The sequence below is a fragment of the Oppia nitens genome, unplaced genomic scaffold (genome assembly GCF_028296485.1).
Source record: "Oppia nitens isolate AA-2021 unplaced genomic scaffold, nextdenovo-longstitch-racon4-pilon3 scaffold12_pilon_pilon_pilon, whole genome shotgun sequence".
In the NCBI taxonomy this organism is placed as follows: Eukaryota; Metazoa; Arthropoda; class Arachnida; order Sarcoptiformes; family Oppiidae; genus Oppia; species Oppia nitens.
The window spans coordinates 2,670,001-2,692,984 of record NW_026533191.1 but is presented as its reverse complement, the minus strand read 5'-3'; the positions used below and the strand labels follow the sequence as shown (position 1 = coordinate 2,692,984).

The 22,984-nt window shown below is 26.5% G+C and overlaps 3 protein-coding genes across 4 annotated transcripts; 2 read left to right on the top strand and 1 right to left on the bottom strand.

Moving 5' to 3' along the window:
* Positions 1-180: 180 nt before the first annotated feature.
* LOC128954940 (mpv17-like protein 2) lies at positions 181-995 on the top strand. Its single transcript, XM_054300560.1, has 3 exons — positions 181-373; positions 469-704; positions 797-995. The coding sequence occupies exons 1-3, from the start codon at positions 181-183 to the stop codon at positions 977-979; spliced, it is 612 nt and encodes a 203-aa protein (XP_054156535.1). The 3' UTR covers positions 980-995.
* Positions 996-1,262: 267 nt separating this feature from the next.
* On the bottom strand, positions 1,263-3,765 carry LOC128954408 (rab3 GTPase-activating protein catalytic subunit-like). Its single transcript, XM_054299990.1, has 2 exons — positions 3,441-3,765; positions 1,263-3,350 (listed from the first exon to the last, which is right to left on the bottom strand). Exons 1-2 carry the CDS (start codon positions 3,688-3,690, stop codon positions 1,282-1,284), a joined length of 2,319 nt encoding a protein of 772 aa, XP_054155965.1. The 5' UTR covers positions 3,691-3,765; the 3' UTR covers positions 1,263-1,281.
* A 3,919-nt stretch (positions 3,766-7,684) lies between these two features.
* Positions 7,685-19,182, top strand: LOC128954419 (PHD finger protein 21A-like). Of its 2 annotated transcripts, XM_054300000.1 has the most exons (7): positions 7,685-7,857; positions 8,523-8,555; positions 15,083-15,148; positions 16,037-16,982; positions 17,088-17,540; positions 17,633-17,961; positions 18,095-19,182. In XM_054300000.1, the coding sequence occupies exons 1-7, from the start codon at positions 7,777-7,779 to the stop codon at positions 19,142-19,144; spliced, it is 2,958 nt and encodes a 985-aa protein (XP_054155975.1). In that variant the 5' UTR covers positions 7,685-7,776; the 3' UTR covers positions 19,145-19,182. The 2 variants fall into 2 exon arrangements, with proteins under 2 accessions (XP_054155975.1, XP_054155982.1); XM_054300007.1 differs by lacking the exon at positions 15,083-15,148.
* The last annotated feature ends 3,802 nt before the right edge of the window (positions 19,183-22,984 follow it).

The window sequence follows — 22,984 nt, the reverse complement described above, 5'->3', positions numbered from 1 at the left end:
CATCATCAAGTACACAATTATCAAGTACATTTAAAATTTATTGGCTTACGCAACCTTAATTTATAAACATGAAATAACATAAAAAATATCTAAACTATTTAATAATCTAATAATAATAATATTTTTAATAATAATAATATTTTTTACCGAAAGTGTAATAACAAAAATACCGTAAAAACAATGTCTTTGCGGACACTTTTCCGTAAACTCTATTCAAATGACTATCTGTTTGTGACAAACGTCTCATCGGGTGCTCTGCTTCTGGTGGCCAGCGATGCCATACAACAGGCCGTCGAACGGCGTTTCCTAATCAACAGCCGAATCGCTGCCGATAACGACCAGTCCATAGCTACCTATGACCGTAAACGAGCCGGTAAGTCACACATATATCTGAAATACAAACACACACATACATACCCACTATCTAACCCCCCCCCCTCTCTCTCTCTCTCTCTATCTATCTCTCAGCAAAAATGGCCGGCTGTGGTATCTATTTTGGCGTTTTAGGCCACTATTGGTACCGATTTCTTGACCGACGTTTTCCGATCGGCAAACCACTAGCCATACGCAACAAATTGCTTTGCGAGGCAGCCCTGAGTCCGCCGTTTGCCGGTTCGCTTTTTCTGGTAGCCGGTGCGGCCAGTGGCCAGTCGTGGCCGGAAATCAAGGGTCAAATTCGGGACAACGCCGGCTATATATGTCTAGTAAGTAGACTATCTCTCTCTCTCTCTCTCTCTCTCTCTATACTATACTATTTAATACTATCCAAACCGCACCCACCCCACCCCCCCAACAGGTCGACTATGCGATATTCCTGCCGTTACAGTATCTAAACTTTCGGTTTGTACCACCAAACCAACGGTTACTATTTGTGGCGGCCGTTGGTATCGTTTACGATATGTTTCTATCATTTGTATTGAATAGACATTCAACTAATAACACTATAACATCTAAAACGGACGGTTTAGTTGCGGTATAATTAATATAATGTATTTCCTGCAAAAAAAAATATATATAAAACTAATTTAACTAAAAATTTCCGGGAAATTTTCCGCACAAATGGGTATTTTTACAACAAAAAAAACAATTAACAAATTTATTTGATTAATCTATTTATATATATATTATCACATTTAGTAAAAAATATGAAAAATAAACTATTTTTTTAAACTTTTTCAATAATAATAATAATAATAATTTATAAATTTCTTAAATATATATATTTTTTTTGTATAGAAAAAAGTCTTAAATAATTTTACGGTAAATTAATTAATTGTATAATCAAAACGTATTATCGGTTGTCTCGGAGGTCGCGACCCGAACTTCTTGGGCAGTCAACAGACAATACATTCGTTGTTGGCTTTCGCGTGAATAGGAGTTTCGGCGTCGGGCGACAGCTCGCAGTATCAGCTCTTTGGCCACCGGCGCCGGCCACAGGCCAGACTCGGGATCGACAAATACCCGATGAACCGATCGACGGGCCGTTCGACCAGCACTACTGATGGCAACCTCCGGTTCGGCTACCAATCGGTTCAACAGGTCATCGGTTTCCTTATCGTTTTTGTCGTCGTTGTTATTGACTCCCAAAGTACGGGCCAATGCCTCCCGCAAATCGAGTCGGGACTCTTCGCGCTCTATTTCATCATCAGTACTGTTAAACAAGTGCTGACCTCCTCCTCCACCAACACCTGCGCCGCGTCTCCTCTTAAACCTTTCACCTATTATTTCCGTCAACTCTGGCCAAACCATTTCGGCAATTTTGTCGAACACTTCGGTCGACAGCGTGTGCAATGTCTTTTCGGCTTCGGTTTTACTGTCGAACAGCGGCTTCTGACGTCTAACCGGTACCGGACGCGCCGTACGCCACAGTTCCCGCCAAACGTTGTCTTCGGCCGACATTCGGTCCGACAGTTGACCAGTGGAGTCGACAAAATCGCGGGGCGAATGCCAGCGAACAAAATCGGCAAATTCGGCGCCTGGATTGGCCGCCAAAAATGCTTCCATATCGCTGACCAGTTGGGCTGACTGTACACGCGCCCGTACGGCAGCTGACGCGCCGTCGGCGGCCAATCGCTGAATAAGCGTTTGTGTTTCGGTCGCCATCTCGGAGGTAACCGGAGGTGGCGACTGTGTTTCGGGAACATAGAGTGATTGTGTCGGATCCGATAGTAGTGTCAAATCGCGCAACGGTTCGCTGCGGCCTTCAGGCACTGACTGCTTATCCTCAGCGTCTTTGTTGTCGTCATCCGCGGCGTCGAAAAACTCGTCTTCCGAATCGTTCTCCACATCTTCTTCGGCGTCTCTCATTCGCTTGACTTCCGATTCGATACAGTTTTGCAAATACTGTAACTTCTGATGCAACAGACTTCGGCCCCAATCGGGTGTCGAATGTTCGGCAACTCCCGGCAACAGTGTCCGCGATTCCCAATGTTTCCGAAGTCGTACACAAACTTCGCGCCAAAACGCCCGAACAGTCCCAACATCTTCAGTAAACTGTACGACACAATTGAACAGTTCTTTGGCCACACCAGTGGCCAACTGGTCGGTCGATTCGAACACACGATTCACCCGATTTCGTACCGAATTTCTTTGCGACCACTCGTCCGCCGACATTCGTTGACTTTGGCGTTCGGATAGTGCGTCAAACACTTCGCGCGCTTCGTTGCCCAACACTCGGTCCAAAAACGGTTGATCGGCGGCTCCGGCGGCGCGTGAAAAGTCCCGCCAACGACTCAGAGCTATGGCCAACGCACTCTTGGCTTCGGACCGGCGAACGGCTCTCAGTGTCCACGTCTCGGCGTTATTGGGCGTCAAATCTGAATGAACCTCCGAATCGATTATCACTTGATCGCTAATTCGCTGCCAAACGGCGGCCAACTGTAACTCTTTAAGTGGATTGTCTCCGTCGGGCAGTTCCAGACCAAAGTCTTGCAGCGGAGGCGCCTCTAATGTCGTCGTCAATGACATCAACGAAAAGGTTACTCGAGCCGAGACTTTGATTGGTTGGCCGGACGACAGACCCGTTTGACGGCGAAACAGTGTCGTCAGTCCGGACAAGTGTCGCAATGGCGGCGGTGTTGCCGACAAATGGGCCATACGGTAGACAGTGCGGCGGTCATCGTGCGACCGGACGCCCCAATAGAGTCGACGTTTGCGATGCAACAGACAAAACACAGGAACCGTATGGCCGGTAGCGGTCAGTGCCAGACTCAGAGCCGATAGTAGTAGACGAATACGATCTTCGCAATCGGTATCCGCTGCCGATCGCGGCGTCAACAGTAGAAATCGGCGTTCGCCAAACCAGCGGACAATACAGTGGGCTCGCGGCGGAAAATCCTGACAGTCGGCCACTAAATACGGGTTCAAAAAGAGAGAGAGAGAGAACGAAAAATCAATGGTCATAATCGCGGTAACCGTATGGCCAACAAAAAAMAACTCACGACTACTGTCTACTACTTCGCGATGATAGCGGACATCGAAAGTAGTATTACCGAAGCGTACGTCTGTCCTCTGTTGATGTTGTTGTTGGCCATCGGGATCAGTGCCATCATCGGTACCGCCGCCGCTGCCACCGCCGCCGCCACTGTTATCTTTGCCGACTGTTTCGCGTAATAACTGGTCAAATGCGGCCACAAATGTCTCGTACGGCGTCTGTGTAGTGAAGTCGCAGATCTCGAAGATATCGTCCATTAGTTTTCAGATTTTGTTTTTGTTTTTTTATTGTAAGTGTCGTCACATACGTGTCGAAGCCATGCAATGCAATGCCATCTATGTATGTGTTTGCCGTTGCGTGGGTTGCCGTTAGCAACGCATTAATTAATTTTTAAATTTCAAAAATAATATTTTTGATAATATTTTTGAATATTTTTTTTGATATAAAATTATTAATTAATTAATTTAAATGTTTTTTTTAAATAAATTTTTATCTATCTATTGTACTATTAAAACTTAATAATATAATTTTTAGAAAAAAATATATTTAATATAATTTTCTTAATGTTTTTTTTTTTTAATTTGTTTATTAAAAATATAATTTGCTTTATAAATTTATATATAATATTTATTTTAATTTTTTTTAATAAAAAAATAAACTGTAATTAATTAATGGATAGCAAATATTTATTATATATTTACCAAATAAATAACTATAATATTTTGACCAGAAATTAAACGAACTCTATATTTGTTATTTTTAAAAAAAAATAAATAAATATATATATATTTTATAAAAACATATTTTTAATTTTTTTGTAATACTTTTATATATATATTTTTAATAATAATTTAGTAAATCTATAATAATAAATAAATATATAATTGTTTAATGAATTCTCTCTCTCTCTCTCTCTCTCTCTCTCTCTCTCTCTCTCTCTCTCTCTCTCTTTCTCTCTCTTTCATAATTATAAATTAAAATAATTGAAATTTTAAATTTCATTATTATTATAATAAAAAATACATTTTATTATAATAATAATTATTTATTTTTAAAAAATTAGATTTTTTATTCTCTGAAAACTTTATCAAACTGTAAAAAACTGTTTTATATATATAATAATAACTAGATGTCAGTCATGTTTTATTTAATTATTTTTTTAAAAATACTATTAAATTGAAAAAAAGAGAGTGAGTTAGTGAGTGAGTTAGTTAATTAATGAGTGGGTGAGTGAGTGAGTGAGTGTGTGTGTGTGTGTGAGAGAGAGAGAGAGAGAGAGAGAGAGAGAGAGAGAGAGAGAGAGAGAGAGAGAGAGAGAGAGAGAGAGAGAGAGAGAGAGAGAGAGAGWGTAATGTATATTACTATATGTGTGATGTCCTTAAACTCCATATAATAATAATAATAATAATAATGAAAAAACTTGTAATAATTATAATACATTTGTTAACAAATTTTTTCCTCTCTCTCTCTATGTTTTTGCAAAATCAAAGTAATGTCAAGTTTTTAAAATAGTTTTTTTATTTTAAAAATAATTAATTAATTAATAAATATTTGTTGTATAATAAATTTATTTTACTAAATAATAATTAATTATTTTTTTTTGATGATTTTATTTATTTTTATAGTTAAAAATCAATTGGTAAGTGATTTAATAACAAAAATWTTATTAATTTTTAATTATATTTATATATATATATATATTAATCTAAAAATAATAACTATACAGACATTTTGTTTGAAACTAATTATTATTAGTTTTCAAATGGTATTGTTATAGTAATTATATATAAATATTGAAATTGAAAAAAATTTAACTTAATTTATTACATATATTGAAATATCCTAGTAGATTATTATTATTATTATTTTAAGTAATTTAAATTTTTAATTCTAACTTATTAATATAATTTTTTTATATTGTATAAATTAAATAAAGTAGTTAAAAAAGTTTTTAYCTATACAATTACTATGCATTTATATATATATAGTTAAGTTTAATAAAATAATAAATAATAACATTGATATTATTATAATGTTACTAAACTGTTAATTACTAGTATATATATATATATATATATATACWGTATATTTCAATTTAAATGTGCAATGTTGATTTTGTAAAAAAAATAATATACATAAATATCACAATTTTAATAGTTTAATAGTATTTATTTTTTTTAAAAAAATATATCTATTTATTAGTCATACAAGAAATAGCAAGTAGATTATTGATTCTATAAAAAGTTAAAATTTACTAAATAATTGTTTTTATATATCGTATGTATTTTAAAAAATATATATTTGTTAATTTAGTTATTATAATTTAAACAAAATTATGTTTTTTTTTATAAAATAAAATTGTATTAAAAATATGTGATTATAGATGCCGCTACAATATATAAGTAATCAAATAATTTAGAGCAACAATAATAATACTTTACTGTACTTTATATACAATAATATTAAAATGAAAATTTTGTTCGATTTTTTTCTCTCTCTCTCTTTCTAACAAATCATACATCGCTCACATAGTCAACACTAATATTTGAATAGTTTATRWATATACTTTACTGTAGTATACTGTTTRCCTGCATAACACTATTGACAACACTAGGCATTGGCTCTAGTAATTTGCACCAATAGTATGATAACTAATAACAATGGATGCTCTCTATCTATCTCTATATATATATATACTGTATATTCAAATACATTGCAAACATTGATCATATAGTATGCGATAATTTGTTTGATTCACTTTAAATGTAAAAATAAAGTAAATATTTTATTTATTTATTTATTAAATATAGTTAAATAATTTTTTTTAAAAATTACACTAAATTAAGGTATGTATAAAAAGTTTTAGTTAATACTAAAATATATTTATTTTTTTAACTTAAAAAAAAGTTAGCATATTCATTTTTAATTTATTAATATTATTAATAACAATAATAATAAAAACTATGATTTTCTATGCTATGATTTATGCATGCGTTATATATATAAATATTTTTTTTAAATTAAAATTTTATTATTAAAATTTAATTAACTATATGATATTTTTTAATTAAAAAACAATTTGTCCATTGTTAAGTTTAGAATAAATTCTTTAAAAAAAATTGACAATGCTCAAAGTTTTATAGATTTTATTTAAACTGAAAAATATATATATATATATAATATAAAAAAAACTAAAGTTTGTATGCATAGTACTATGTATTCCATATTGTAAGTTTTTTGGTACATTGTACAACTAGAGTTTTTACAGTATAGAACGTACTATATGGACGTTTTTTTTTTAGTTTTAGCAAGTTGTTGCAAGTTTGTTTTTCTGGCAATTGAGTTTAACTAACTTAATTTTTGACAAACGTACTTTATGGTTGGTGTCAAATTGTACAATGTACTAATATAAACACAAAACTTTTATGTTCACTTATTCGAATTGCCTGCGCGTAGGCTACACTAATTAGCCTAACAACTTGACGCTAGTTTGGTACCATTTAGTACTACATACTAGATACATATCTATATACAAAAATCGGACCAAATTATCTGGTAGCTAGTTACTTGTAAAACTGTAAAAATAAAAATTTTTTTTGGGTAAAAATTATTATTGATTTTCTTTTTGCTCAGCCCTTAGAAAACTTCGCTCAAAACTAAACTACAAACTACTAGTAATAGTAGTAGTAGTGAGAGGAAAGTCATATTATTTTAGAGAGTGTGGAAAACTTAGCTTAAGTAGTACTACTGGGCTCAGGGATATATCTATAGAAAGAGAGTTTTATCCACTGATAGGGAAAGGGAGCTCACAGTGTATAGAGAGTGTGGAAATAAGTGTATTAGTTGTTTGAATGGTTGTGTGTTGTTTAGTACTGTATGTATAAAACTGTAAAAAAAAATTTTTTTTATTTAATTAATTTTATTTTAATAATATTGGTATTAATATTATAAATGTATAATAAAATTGATGTCTTAGCTAATCGGCCACCGATTCAATAGACATATTATAATAGAAAATGTTTAATAATAATAATAATAATATACTATTAATACTACTGTTTAGTATATAATAACAACTACAGTGTGTTTACAAAAACAGCAAAATTAGTGGTCAAAAGTTTTAACCATTTTTTATATTTATTTATATAAAAAAAAAATTTATATTATAATTACTGTTAGTATTTGTTATACATTTAAATTATTTATTTATTTTTTAATATTTTATTATTTGTATTATCAGAGAGAGAGAGAGCGGGTACTACACCTAAATAACTAACTGATCCATACATATACATACATACATACAGTGTGTGTATATATATATATTAACAATTGGTTGGGTTATGTTATCAAACAGTATGTCCTCATCGCAGGACTTTACAGATATTCAACAGCAATTGAAAAAGACAATAATGGCTCATCAGGTTAGTAGTGGTTACATACCTGTCCTCACAATAGTTTAGTATTAGTTTTAAAATAAAAAAAAAATTATTTATTAATTTTGTTTTTTTTTGAAACTATTTTTTGTTGTATATACATAAACATAGTATTTATTTACTAGTATTTAACTACTAGTGTATTGTTGTTGTTATTGTATTAAATAGTAATAATAATAATTAGTATTTCAATATTTGGTATTATAATTATCAATGTATATGTATTTATGATTTTTTTTTTAAATAATAATTTTATTATTAATAAATTAATTTATAATTATTTATAGCATTAGTTATAGTTAGTAATAGTTGTTTGACTATTGTTTGTTTTTTTTTTGAAGTAGCAATTAATTAAATGGCTATAAATTGATATTTATTTTTATAATCAAGTTTTTTTAAAATTTATAGTTAGTTATTATAAATTATTAATTTATTAATTAGTTAGTTAACTACTATTTATTTTTATTTTTTTTAAAAACAGTATAATAGCTACGATTTTTTGATATTTAAAATGTCTAATATGTTTAGTATTATTACTGTATGTTATTTAGTGCTAATACTTATTATATGATTTATAATATTTTATTTTTTTTATTACCTATCAATTAATTTTTATTAATTATATTTTTGTTATATATATATTGTATTAACAGATTGCTGTCTCCAAACTGCAAACCGATCCACAGGTAAAGCCAATTGTTTTTTTAGTTATTTGAAAAAAATATTATTTTTAAATAATAATAATAATAATAATTTTGGTTATAGTTTATTGCAATATTACTTATATCTAATAATAATAATAATATTTCACATAATAATTATATAATATTAATATATTATACTAATGTTTAGTAATTTTTTAGATTTTGTTGATTATCGTAAATGTTAAAAGTTTTTTGATATTTTTTTATTAAAAAATTGTTTTAATATTTCTGGGGATCTATATATTTAAAAACAAATTGCAATATAAATCTATCTGTAATTTAATAATATTTTTTTATGTGTGTGTGTTTGCAATTGATTTGCAATAAAAAAAACTACTAAAGTATTAACTATGATATATATATATATATATATATATATATATATAACTAATAGTAATAATAATACAACAACAAAATAGTTATAATAAAATTATTTATTATACTTTTAGTTATTTAGTAAAATAGTTGTTTAGTTTTTTTTAAATATAAAAATATATTGTTTTTGTAGTCAAAAAAAACAGACAACAATTACTGTACAATACAATACAGTATTTTACATCCCATTCCCCTCCATAGCTGTCACTGGCATTGAAAAATTGTGTAAAAATAATGATAATTATATATATTTTGTTAATTTATAGCAACTGTTTTGAAAACTATGGATAATTTTATTTCACACATATATTATCATAAATTTAATACATAGTAATATACTGCTATATATATAAATGTTTTACAAATTTTAAAACTAGGTTTTGAAATTTTTTTTGATAAACTTTATTGTTTCTAAATCCATCATAAATTAATTAATTATTATTATTATTTAACTAATTAATTAACATTTTTAGGTATCATTTTAAATATCTATTTTGCATATATTCACACATATGTATAATTTAAAAAAAATATATTTTAATGAAATTTATAATTAAAAAATACTATTTATATTTAGTATTTATTTTTTTTAAAAACCCGTTATTTTTACCGCTTATTATTATTTTTTTCAATGATCTCTAATATAATATTCTGCATAGCATTAGTACTATTGTATATGAATACAAAAAAAAATCATTTAGTATTTAATTTTGTTCTCTCTATAGATTTCTATGACTATTTGATGTATGTTTAACTAACTGTAGAGAGAGAGAGAGAGAGAGAGACTGAAACTACAGATATATTAAAAAAACTAACTAAACTTTAAGGTATCGATCGATATATATATACTACAACTCCCGTTCCCCTCACTATCTCTCTCTCTCTCTCTCTCTCTCTCTCTCTCTCTCTCTCTCTCTCTCTCTCTCTCTCTCTCTCTCTCTCTCTCTCTCTCTCTCTCTYTCTCTCTACTTAGACAGACATTCAACTTTTAACTGTAACTAACTTTACATACAGTTTATATACAGTAGTAGTAGTAGTAGTATATCTAATCTTAAATTGCATCCCTTAACCATCACTACCACTACTACTCCATTCAATAGACACAATGTCATGTCATGTCATAACCTTTAGTTTGTTTTTTTTATGCTAACTTTCCTTTATATTAGTATATATTGTTTATTAAAAAACTTATGGTAATATTATCGATATTCTAGTAAATTAAATATTAGATTTATTTAAAAAAATAAATATTTCCTAATATATACTTATAATTGTCTGTATATTTGAGAGAAAAAAAGTTTGTTTGTTTTTTATGGTTTATTAAATGTCTTAAAAAATGATAATATTAGTAGTTTTTTGTTGTTGTTGTCGCTATTTCTATGATATTAGCGATAATTAATTAATGGTAAATATATTTACAGTATATTTATATATATAATAAACAAAAAAAATTTATTAATACCTAAAGTTAGTATTTTTCATATATTGAGAAACTATTTTTTATGATGTTTTATATTTTTTATGATTACCGGTAGTTATGTTACATCGACTTATGTATGTGTGTGTGTTGATGGACTACCTGTGCTTTTATATACCCAACAACAACAGCAACAAAAAATTTACTAAATCTGTATTTAATTAAATTATCCATACATTAGAAACATTTTGATAGAGAAAAAAATAAAATAAAAAAACAGTTTCTACTATATTAACCTTAATTTATCTATGTCTTATTAAATTATAATATATTTAGTTACTAGTGTACAGTACAATTATTATATATATATTATAAACTATTTCAAGCTAGGTTAATGCACTTTATTATTATTATTAATAAAAAATGTCTACATAATTTTGTTTTAAAAAAATAGTAATATGATAATACATAAAATTTTGATTTTTGTTGTTTATATTGATTTTAATTTTATTTCTAAAAATCTAAAAAGTATTTATTATTTATTTGATAATTTTATTTTTTTTAATAAAAAAAATATATTGCAAATATTATTTATTTTATTTCAATAGAAAGAGAGAGAGAGAGAGGATTATTGTCCAGAATTTTAATACAGAATTTTTTATTTTATTTATGATTTATATATTTATTTTTGTTTCAAAAGTTATTATTATTTAATGTAATTTTCTATTTGTTTGTATGTATGTATGTATGTGTTAGTTGTTTGTAAATTGTTTGATAAAATAAAACAACAAAAAAAACGTCTCTAAATCTCTAAACACTAAATCTATAATATATTATAATCTTTATCCACAAAACCGATTTCCTCCCTTTCCCACCTAATCTATTAAATTATATATATATATATATAATCCATTGTCATCACTAAACACACGGTATATCGACACATCATTATATATATRKRTWWTGTGTTTAGGTGTCTATATATATATATATATATATATATGAGACAATTATTACAACAATACCTTATTTAAAAAAAAAATTACTGTAAATTATATAACAGCCATTGAAAAATAATATATAAACTTTGCGTTAACTTTTTTTTAATATAAAATATGTTTATAACTATTTTGTAGACCATTTTTTCTGTGTGTGTGTGTATGTGTTTAGTCTTAACTTTAGCTCTTGAGTGATGCGCTTATGTATTACATAAACTATGGATGGATGCTATCAGTGCTCTCTCTCTCTCTCTTTCTCTCTCTCTCTCTCTCTCTCTCTCTCATAATATAATAGTTTGTATGCTCACTGACATACCAGAGTCCTCCATATCTTTAAAAAATAAAGTAAACTTCAATCGATTTTTTCCATATATAATGAATGTATATATACTGTTTAGGAATATAAGTCTATATATATATATATATATATATATAGTTTTTTGTGTGTGAATTTATTATATATATATATTATATTTTTMTATATATATATATATATGAATTTAATATGTATTGTAGTTATTGTGTGATTTTGGTGTTAGAAAGTAATGTTTGAACTCTCATATAGTGATAGATAGAGAGAGAGAGAGATTCTGGCGATTCTGTGATTTTATATGTGATAAGACATCAATTTTGTTGAGTGTATGTGCTATGTATGTGTGTGTGTGTGTGTGTGACTGTGTTTAAGGTACTGTAGGTATGAGCTAACAGTTTTTGCGCACAAATGTTAAGTATTTAGAAAAWTAACAGTAAAATTACAGTACTGTCTCTGTACTACAAGTTTATGTATTAGGTTATGGTTATGGTTTGGTAGTAATGGTTGTTGTTGTTGTTGGTTAGCAATAAAACTATAGTTTATTGTTGTTGTTATTGTTGTATATACCTATATATATATGCCCAGTAATGTCCTGAAAAATATTTTTTGTAACTTTAAATCCCTATTACCTCCTACTCTGAATTTAACTGTTTGTTTTGAATAATGAAAATAAAAACACTTTTATATATATATTATTATTATTATTAATGGCATAATATTTTTTTTGTTTTAGTAGTGTTTTTATGAAAAATTTTATTTTATTTAAATAATAATAAAAAAAAATATTATTGAAGTACTAGTAGTGTGTTTGACTCCATTATTCAATTTAAATACTTATTAAACATTTATATATAAAAAATATAAAAAAATGTATTCAAAGAAAATAAAATTCAAATCTGCTTTTCTTTTTAATTTTTTTTAGTTATATATATAAACACTTTTTTAAGGTTTTGTTTTGTCAGTTATTTCGCCTAATATAACAAAATTTTAATAATCTCTAAATACAAAATGCTTTTCTTGTATTTATATATATTTTTTTTGTACTAAAAATGAAAAATAAAAAAGTTTTTATTGATTTTCTACTTTTTCTATGGAATTATATATATATTTTATATATATTTTTAAATAAACACTAATTTCTCAAAAAAATATATAAATTTGAATTTAAATTATGACTTCAACATTAAAAWAATAACAAAATAAATCAAACAATTTTTTGCTAAAATGTAATTTACTTAATATACTTATTATTGATTTTATTTTGCTTTAAACTATTATTTTTTAATTAAATGTTTGCAAAATAAAAAGTTTTGTTTGCAATATTTTTTTTATTAGGAAAGAGAGAGAGAGAGAGARACTTATAAACATTTTATTGATTTTATTAGTGATATAAACTAAACAAAACAAAACAAAAAAAACTTATTGAAAGTGTTTTGTAAGTGACAAATGAAACAAATACTGTGTTATAAGACTCATATAAAATAGTGTAAAATATATTAGTTTTTTAAAAAGATTTTTTTTAACTTTCATGTATACTTAAAATTAAAAATAAAAAGTTAACTATAAGTTTTTTATTTAATGCTAAACACACATACATACATACATAAATACACACACACACACACACACACATATATATATAACACACACATACATACACATACACACACATACATACACATACATACAGTACTACATATACACTGTTGTCAATTGTGTTGTTAAGTGTATTCAAACTCTTTTTTTTCTCTCACTAATCAAATGTCAATTAAATTATTCATTAAAATGCAATTTATTTTTTGCCATTTAATTTGTTTAGTGTGTATTTATTATTTAAATTTAAATGTAACTTTTGTTGTTGTTGTTGTTATCCTCTCTATTGAAATGGAAATTTTAATTAATAAGTTTTTATAAATAGTTTTTTGTGTGTATGTGTCTATAGTATTCAACAACAAAAAGCAAAACAAAAAAAATTATTTTTTATGACTAATGATAGTTACTAAATAAAATACTTTAATATTTTTCTGATCAATTAATTTAACTAATGATTTATTGACTTTTATATATATATATATATAGATTTGTTTTAATCAATGTTTGTGTGTCTGACTGTGTGTGTGTGTGTGTGTGGCTGTCATTGTGGTAACTATTCAATTAATGAGATGATATGTGTTTGTAATATATATTTAGTTTTTATTTTCACTGTAAATATACGGCCAATGAATACACGGAAAGTCATCATATAAAACACACACACATACACATAGCATATATACAGTATATATATAAAAAATAAGTTTATTTAATACAATATTGACATAAAACTCAATAAAATATATCATATATCATATAATCGGATCTATTATTTTCACTTCCACTGAGTAGTAGTAGTAGTAGTAATATTAGACCAACTGATTAGTTCAACTATTTTGTTAACTCTCTCTCTCTCTCTCTCTCTCTCTCTCTCTCTCTCTCTCTCTCTCTCTCTCTCTCTCTCTCTCTCTCTCTCTCTCTCTCTCTCTCTGACTATGTGTGTGTGTCCTATATTTTTTTATATGACATAAAATTATCACAACTGGCCATCACTACACTAGCATAGATAATTGTATGATGTTTTTTTWWWAAAAWATAAATAAATATTTTTATATAACAGTATAGTTATTACTATTATTATTTATATATGAAAATAGTGTCATAAAAAAGCAATAAATAAATTGTTTGTTAAGCATTTAAAGTTATCGATTGTAACAAACAATAATAGATGAATATATTATTATTATTATTATTGATTTATTAAAATTAAATAGATTTTTCTCTATATTATAAATATAAGTTATGTTTTTTCATTCAACAAATAATTATTATTATGTTTTTAATTACATCAATATTTATCAAAATATATTTTTTAAACAGTATTTAAATATTATTTAATTATTCAGTTTTTAATATATGAATAATATATTTCATAATATTGAAAATAATTTTTAATAATAATAAAATAAATTATCTGTATTAAATGTTTTCATTGATTTATATAATATTATATTTACATAAATAAAATAATATTTATATATTAATAAACAACAAAAAAAAGTTAAATGGATATTAAATTACATCATTATAATATAAAAATATTTTATGATATTTAAAACTTAATATTTAATTGATAATAATAATAATAATAATATTGCAATTTGATAAATTAATGTAAATATTTATATATACTTATACTGAGAGTATTTAAAACAGTATTATTTACTTATAAATAGATAATAATAATAAGAATATCTTAAAATTTTCTAAAAAAACATAGTTTTAAAAAATTTTATTAAATTTTTTTTTACATTTTTTCAATTAATTACTAAAATTTAAAAATATAAATATATATATATATATACTCTATTAGAATCCGATTTTACAAAAAGAGTTACACGAATTGCAGACAACTATCAAAACGTTATCTGAGGAACAGGTAATTAAATTTTTAGTTTTTTTTTTATTTTAATAAAAAAAATTTGAAAAATTGAAATAAAAATTTAATTGTCTATTTTTCATTAACCCCCCCCCCTCCCCACCCCAACAACAACAAATTTATTTATATTACTTACTTTATCATGAAATCATGGATTTTTTTTTGTAATTATTAATTTGTTAAAATATTATTAAAATTAATATTTTTTTTTAAAAATTATAATTAATTTAACGTAATTTATTGTTGAGCATATAAATTGTTGACTAGATGAATCGATAGTTTTTATTGTATTATTAAAAATATTTTAATACAGTTTTTATTTTTAATAATTTTTATCTACATTTACATTATACTAATGTGTTTGTATTGTATATTATTATTACGTTATTAATAATATTATAAGTTTTAGTTAATGTATTGTTTATTATTAGTTATTATTATGTTTAAAATGCCTGCATTTTATTAAGTAATTTATTTATTTATTTAATTTAAATTTTTATTTTAGTTAAATTTAGTTCATATTTAATAAAAACTTTTATTATTATTATTATTTGATTAGACATTTAAATAGTAAACTTTATAAGTAATAAATTATTACTAAATATAATAATACTATTTAAACATTTTAGTAAAGTTATGACTCATTTAGCAGTGATTGACACTTAAAAGTTAATAACTTTTAATTATTAATAATTTTATTATTATTTACTTATATTTTTTTTTTGATTGCCATTTGTTTTATTTTATATTAAAAAAAATTAATTTCAGTTTAAAAAAAAACTTAAACTTAATTTAGGAAACTTTTTWTGTAAAAAAACTTTTTTATTTTTAAAACTTTATTTAAACTAATTTTTTATTAATATTTATTTCACTTTAAATACTTTAAAGAAAAACAAAATCCAATCATTGAAACAACAGATTGTATTCAAGGAAAAGACAGCCAAAGAGCACCACAACAACAACCTATTGGTGGACACACTTATCACGTCGTCTACCGTCGGCGGCAGCGGTAATAACAACAGCGGCGTCGGCACCGGTGTATTAGTATCGAGCAATAACTGTAACAAAGATACGCAAAACAAGTCTTCACCAGCGGTAGGCTCGGCGGCATCAGCTGTGGCCACAACAGCAGCGACAACAGCGGTAACGACTACGGCGGCGGCGGCGGCGCCAGTGATCGCCACAAATAGACCGGCACTAATAATACCAAAGTTGACAACCAGTGGCCATAGAGTTATCGGCAACGTCCAGACTAGTGGTGGTATTGGCGGTCATCATCATAATCATCAAGCGTTTACAAGTAATAAGCGGCCGGCACTGGCCATCAAGTCGATTACTGGTCAGACACAATTTTTGGTACCCGTGGCCAACAGTGGCGGCAAAAACAAGTTGGTTGTTGTACCGAAACAAAAAGTATTGAACTATTTGAAACCAGTTGGCGGCGGAGGCGGGCAAACCACCACCACCAACAAACCGATGCCCATATTGACCAACAATACTAATAATACAACTACGACAACGACGACCAGTTCATCGTCGGCGGCATCGCTGGTGACCAAAACCATTTCATCAGCCAATCATAACAATAATAATAATAATACACTCGTGTCGACGATCAACACGAGAGGCGCCGCACTAGCGTTGAAATCGGCAGCGATGGCAGCCAAACACTCATCGTCGTCGACCTCACTGTTGATGCGATCAAAGATCGGCGGCAATGTTAGCGTAAAAAATACGTCTCCCGTGACTACTACAGCTGCTTCAGTAGTAGTCAGACCAGCGGTACCCAAACTGACCGAAAAGCAGTCAAAAGATCATTTTATGTCGTGTTTAGGTTTGTATTGTTTTAGTCGGCGATATTTTTTTGTGGGACACTTCTTATTGTTTACGGTAATGACTAATATGTTTGTTTGTTGTTGTCTTATCTTCTCGTCATTAGGTTTGGTCACCAAAGAGACACTAACAGAGCTGCAGAGCCGCAAATGTGAACGAAAACGCCGAACAACAGCCAATCCGCAGTTTTCGTCGGCCGCTTTGGAGGCCAAACGTATTACAAAACTTGAATTAGCCGAACGTAAGGCCAAACGGCGGCTAATGATTAACAATTCGTATAATATTGCGGCCAATAATCCTGGTCCCGGGCGYCCGCCCAACAATCCGCTGTCATCTATCAATAATAATAATAAGTCATCGGTGGCGGCGGCGGCCGCGGCCAACCACAACATATCAAAGCCAAACAACAATAGCATTACATCGCAAAACACGGCTCCGGTAGTCAATGGCGGCGGCGGTGGTAATCAAAACAAGTCAAACAACAACAATAACGCCAGTTATCTGAATAGTAGCGCTAATCCCAAGTCAATCGGCGTCGAACAACAAGAGTTGGCACCCGGTATGTTGTATACACCTGTTCCCATCATTAGCTACCTGTTCATCATAGCTACTGTGTTGCTTATCTGACTTTACTTTACTTATCCCCCGTAGGTCTCTATATTGTTACCTCAATCGGCAAACATTTGTCGGCCAATTGTCACATTTGCGAGGAACTGTGCGAATGCGATATCGATAGCATCTTGTTTTGTAAGCCATGTAAAACATTGTTTCACGCCATGTGTACGACAACAGTGGACGACCTAAAAAATCGACAGGCCCTACCCAAATGTCCTAAATGTGATGCCCAGAGACGGCTAGTCGGCGAACAGTTGGCCAAAAAACGTCGAGAACGCGACTGTTTGGTTAAGAAAAAACAGGAATTTGACGATCAGTTACAACAGATGAGGAAAGCCCTACAAACTCTCAAATTGAAGATCAAAGTAAGCGATTGATTGTCTGATTTGTTTATTATTATTATGGCCACCGATTATGACCTATGTTTCTGATGTATTGTTTTTCAATGAACTAATCCTAAAACTAATTGTTTGTTATGTCTATTATTATTATTATTAGGAGAAAAACGATGAAAAGCTAACACTAGTCGGCCGTCACGAGATTGTCCAGAAGCGGGTCGACAAGATTATCGAAACACTGAAGATTGTCGAAGACACCGGTGAATGGGACGAGGAGGACAACGAAAATCTACAGCCGCCAACACTGGTAGCAGTGACGGCGGAAACGGCTATAGTCGATGGCGACAACAACACCAACAACGACAACATTGGCCAGACAATAAGCGGCGGTCAAGTGTCAAACAATAACAACAATGATGATCAACAGTCGTCACGAAACGCACAATTAGTAGTATTTACGGGACTATCGTCGCCGCCGCCACCGACGCTCGAGTTGCATACGATGGACAACAATAGCAAACTCGATGATGTCGACGATGCAGCCGCTGATGAGGATGAAGATGAGGCCATGGATGTTGAGGAGACCAGTCGGGCGATCGAACAGTTGGAAAAGATTAATAGAGGAGAACTAGAAGATAACAACAACAACAACAACGCCGATACCTATGAGATTGATTTGCGATGCGATGAACGACCAGAACTGGTGTCGTTGAGTATGGACGACGACGACGCCATTGATCACCACAACCATCATCATCATCTCAACCATCACCTCAATCATCATCATCATCATCACAGACCATCGGGTATCGGTAGTAAAGGCCATCATCAGCTGTACGAACAACTGGACAACAATAGTCACGAAAGTAATAGTTGCGCCGATATGTACGATATGTACGTCGAAGAGGTTGTACGGGGAAATCGGTCGTCGAGGTCGTCCTCAAGCGATGCCATTGGCGGCAGTGGCGGCGGTAGCGGTATTGAGGCAATGGACGCCGAAAATGTGGCCTTTTTTGATACCGATTTGCATGTCACGGCCGCTGCCAATGATAGTACCAGTGCTGCTGTTGCTGGTAGTGATGGTACCGGAGCTGCTGTTATCGCTACCATGAAATCGGTAGTAAAATCTGAACTAAACAGCAATAGTCATAATAATAATAATAATAGTGTTATTGAAGAACATAATAATAATAAGGTTATGATATATTAGCCGAAAAAAAATTAATTAATTAATTAATTAGTTTAAATAAATTAATTTAATTTATATTATAATTTAAATAATAATTAACAAATTATTATATATATAGAGAGATAAATTTTTTTATAATACAATAATTATTGATTGGTTAATAATATTGATAAAAAAATTAAGTGATGAATTTATTAATAACAATTGAATTTAATTATACGGTAATGAATACCACAAAATAAATTATAAAATGTAAATTTTTTTTTAATCAATTAATTAATTTATAATTACAATTAGCTAATTTAAATGTAAAAAAATTAAATTTCCAATTACTATACATAAACATTACAAACACACACAATACTGTACACATAACTTATTAATACATACAGTAGACATACATTAATATTATTAATATTATTGTCATAAATGTTAATTACCTTAATTTAATTATTATTTAATAGTATAATTTATAAATAATTTATTATATGAAGTTTAAAATTGATTTTTTTTGTTTTGTTTATTTTTTTTATTATAATTATTTTGTTGTTATTATTATTATTTGATTTTTATTTTTTCAAAAAAAAAAATTATTAATAATAATAAAATTATTGTCATTCATAATTAATTAATTATTATAATTATCATCACATCAACCATCATTGTTTTTTTTGTTGATGATAATAGTAAATTGTATATTATATTATTATAACTTAGTTAATATGTGTGTGTGTTTTTTTTAATTGATATTATTATATTTATAATTTATTATTATTATTATACAATATATATAAATATTTATTATTAATAAATAATTTTTTTAATATCTATTTATTTGATGAATTTTTAAATTAAATTAATTATCAATTTATATATATATATGTATGTAATTATAATTATTTCTTTAATTTGTAATTTGTACAATATAATTAAATAAATAAAAAACATTGATAAGTATTGATAAATAAATTTAAAAAATTTTAAAATAATTTTTATGAATTCATTGGAATTATTGTTATTTTTTTTTTAATATATAAAATTTAAGTTTATGTACACATATTATAAAAATCGTAGAAAATAATGTTTTCATTAATTAATTTTTTTTTTTAAAATTAGTGGTTATTAAACTTAAATTTTATATATTAAAAAAAATAACAATAATTCCAATGAATTCATAAATATTATTTTAAATTTAATTAAATTTAAGTTAATTTTAAATTTCCGCGAAATACTTTATTGCATTTAATATTATTATTATTTTTTTTTGTGTTTTTATATGTATGGTATATATATGTTAATAAATAGCAATATATTTTATTTGCATAGTTTGTAAAAATAAATATTTTTAAAAATTAAATCTATTTAAATATTGAATGTATATGTTTTTGTTAATTTTTGTTAATATAAAATCGATATAATGTATATTTTTAAATAATTTATTATTATTTTTGTTTTTGCTAAATATAGCAAAATTATTTTATTGCTTAATATTATTAGATTTTATTTTTTTTTTTGCTAAACTATTTTAGATGGTCTAAATTAAATAGTGTTTTACTATTTTATAATATATTTAATATAAAATATATAATACAGTAATATAAATTTATATATACTGTACAGTATTTTATAAAATATTATATTTAAAATAAATATTTTTGAAAATAAAATAAAACTAAATTTTAAAACTTTATTAAGCTAATAAATGTATGTGCATAAAATTTGTTAAATTATATTAAAACTAAAAAGTTTTTATTTTATTTTTAATAATCCAATACTGGTATACTTATATATATACAGTACTTACAGTATATAATTTTTTTAGATAAACTGTAAATTTCTAACTTTTATAATTAATTGTAAACTTATATAATATAAATTACAATTAAATTAATTGAGTTTAAACTGATTAACTAACATTTAGACACTAAAACATCAACAACAATAAAAAAATATTACAAAATTATAAAACTTTATTAATAAATAAAAATTCATAGTAATTGAATGTATTTGTATTTAGCTAATAGACAAAAATAAATGATTAATTTTAATAATTTATTATAATGACAAACAATTTTTATTTTTATTTTTAATTAAAAGTTTATGAATTGTATAATTTTATCAAAACTCATATAATAATAATTATAAACAATGTATATAAAAATCAGAGACAATAGTAGTTATAGATTTTTTTAATAGTATTTAGTTTTAATTCAATAAAATCATTTAACTATTGAATATTATTATAATAATATACTTAATAAATATAATAACATTTATAATAATAATAATGTCGAAAAATCTACAATTGTACTATTAATTGTATTTACGATGCAATTTTCAGTAAGATATCAAGGTAATAGAAAAATTAATTTAAATAAATAAATATTTTTAAAAAAAATTTAATTATTAAATTAATTCATAAGTACCCCCACCTAAACCAAACAAAATAATTGCGCAACCCTGATAATATATAATGTATATATGTATATTATATTTTCATTACTATACTAATACTATTTAAAACTATAATAATATTAAAAACAAAAACTAATTATTAATTGTATGCTTTTTTAAATTTTTTATTATTATTAAAAATAACATATATACAAACACACACACACACACACRCACACACACACACACACACACACACACACACACACACACACACACACACACACACACACACACACACACACACACACACACACACACACACACACACGCATACACACACACACACACACACACACACACACACATACAAACTAATATTGTTTTTTATATTGTTTTTTTCGTATTATTATTATCTAATTTTTGTTTAATAAAAATATTTTTATATGCATTACATGAGTTTTGATAGATTGATTGATTTTAATTATTTTTTTAAATAAAAAATTATATTTATATAATACTTTGTTTATTGCTATATTGCTTAATAACTAAATAATAATTATAAAACTATACTAGACTATAATATTAATTACATTTAATAATAAAGATATATTAAAATAAATATATATTAAAAGTATTTAAAAAAAATAATAATTAATACTAAAGTCATTTAGTACTTATAAATACATATAATTATAAATAAATAATATATTATTTAAATAAAATGTTTTTTTTAACAAAAACAAATTGTAAGTTATTGTAACAATTTGTAAGTAAATCTATTAGTATAAAATAAATGAAAATAATACATATAGATAATAATTATTTTAAATATAAGATTTATATTTTTATTAATTATATAATAAATATTATTATTATAATAAAAATATTTTCGAGTTTCTTATATCATAAATAATATTTTTTTACAGTATAATAATTGTTTAATAATTTAAATTATTAGATTATTTACATTATTTTTGCCAAACATGTTAGTACTTAAAAAAAATAAAGTCTACTAATTTGTAAAATCATTTTCACTAATATTAATAAAATTTATTAAACTATTATAATAACTTTTCTCTAACTTAATTTATTCTAAGCTTATTATTATTATTAGTATTAGTATTATTAGTAATTAAAATTTATTTTGAATTGATTTAACTAATTAATAATTTCAATTAAAATGTATAACTAATATGTATTAAAACATAAAAATATAATAATTAAAAAAAATAATTATACGATTATTAATTTAATAGACAAAAATTTTTTTTCAATAACATTGGAATTTATTGGAATAATTAAATGATTTTTTTCCAAATAGAAAAGTAATTTACACACAAAAATAAATTATTAATCTATTATTAATGATAAAACAAATTTTTTTCGATATGATTAAAAAAAATCATGATTTGTATAATTTCTAAAAAAATATATAAAACATACAATTAGGGTTCAATCAATATT

Excerpts from the sequence above, each read along its gene's own strand:
- LOC128954408 (XM_054299990.1), bottom strand. The coding sequence starts at position 3,690 with ATGGACGATATCTTCGAGATCTGCGACTTCACTACACAGACGCCGTAC.
- LOC128954940 (XM_054300560.1), top strand. The coding sequence starts at position 181 with ATGTCTTTGCGGACACTTTTCCGTAAACTCTATTCAAATGACTATCTG. Across the intron at positions 374-468 it reads CTATGACCGTAAACGAGCCG|CAAAAATGGCCGGCTGTGGT; the intron begins GTAAGTCACACA and ends TCTATCTCTCAG. Across the intron at positions 705-796 it reads ACGCCGGCTATATATGTCTA|GTCGACTATGCGATATTCCT; the intron begins GTAAGTAGACTA and ends CCCCCCCAACAG.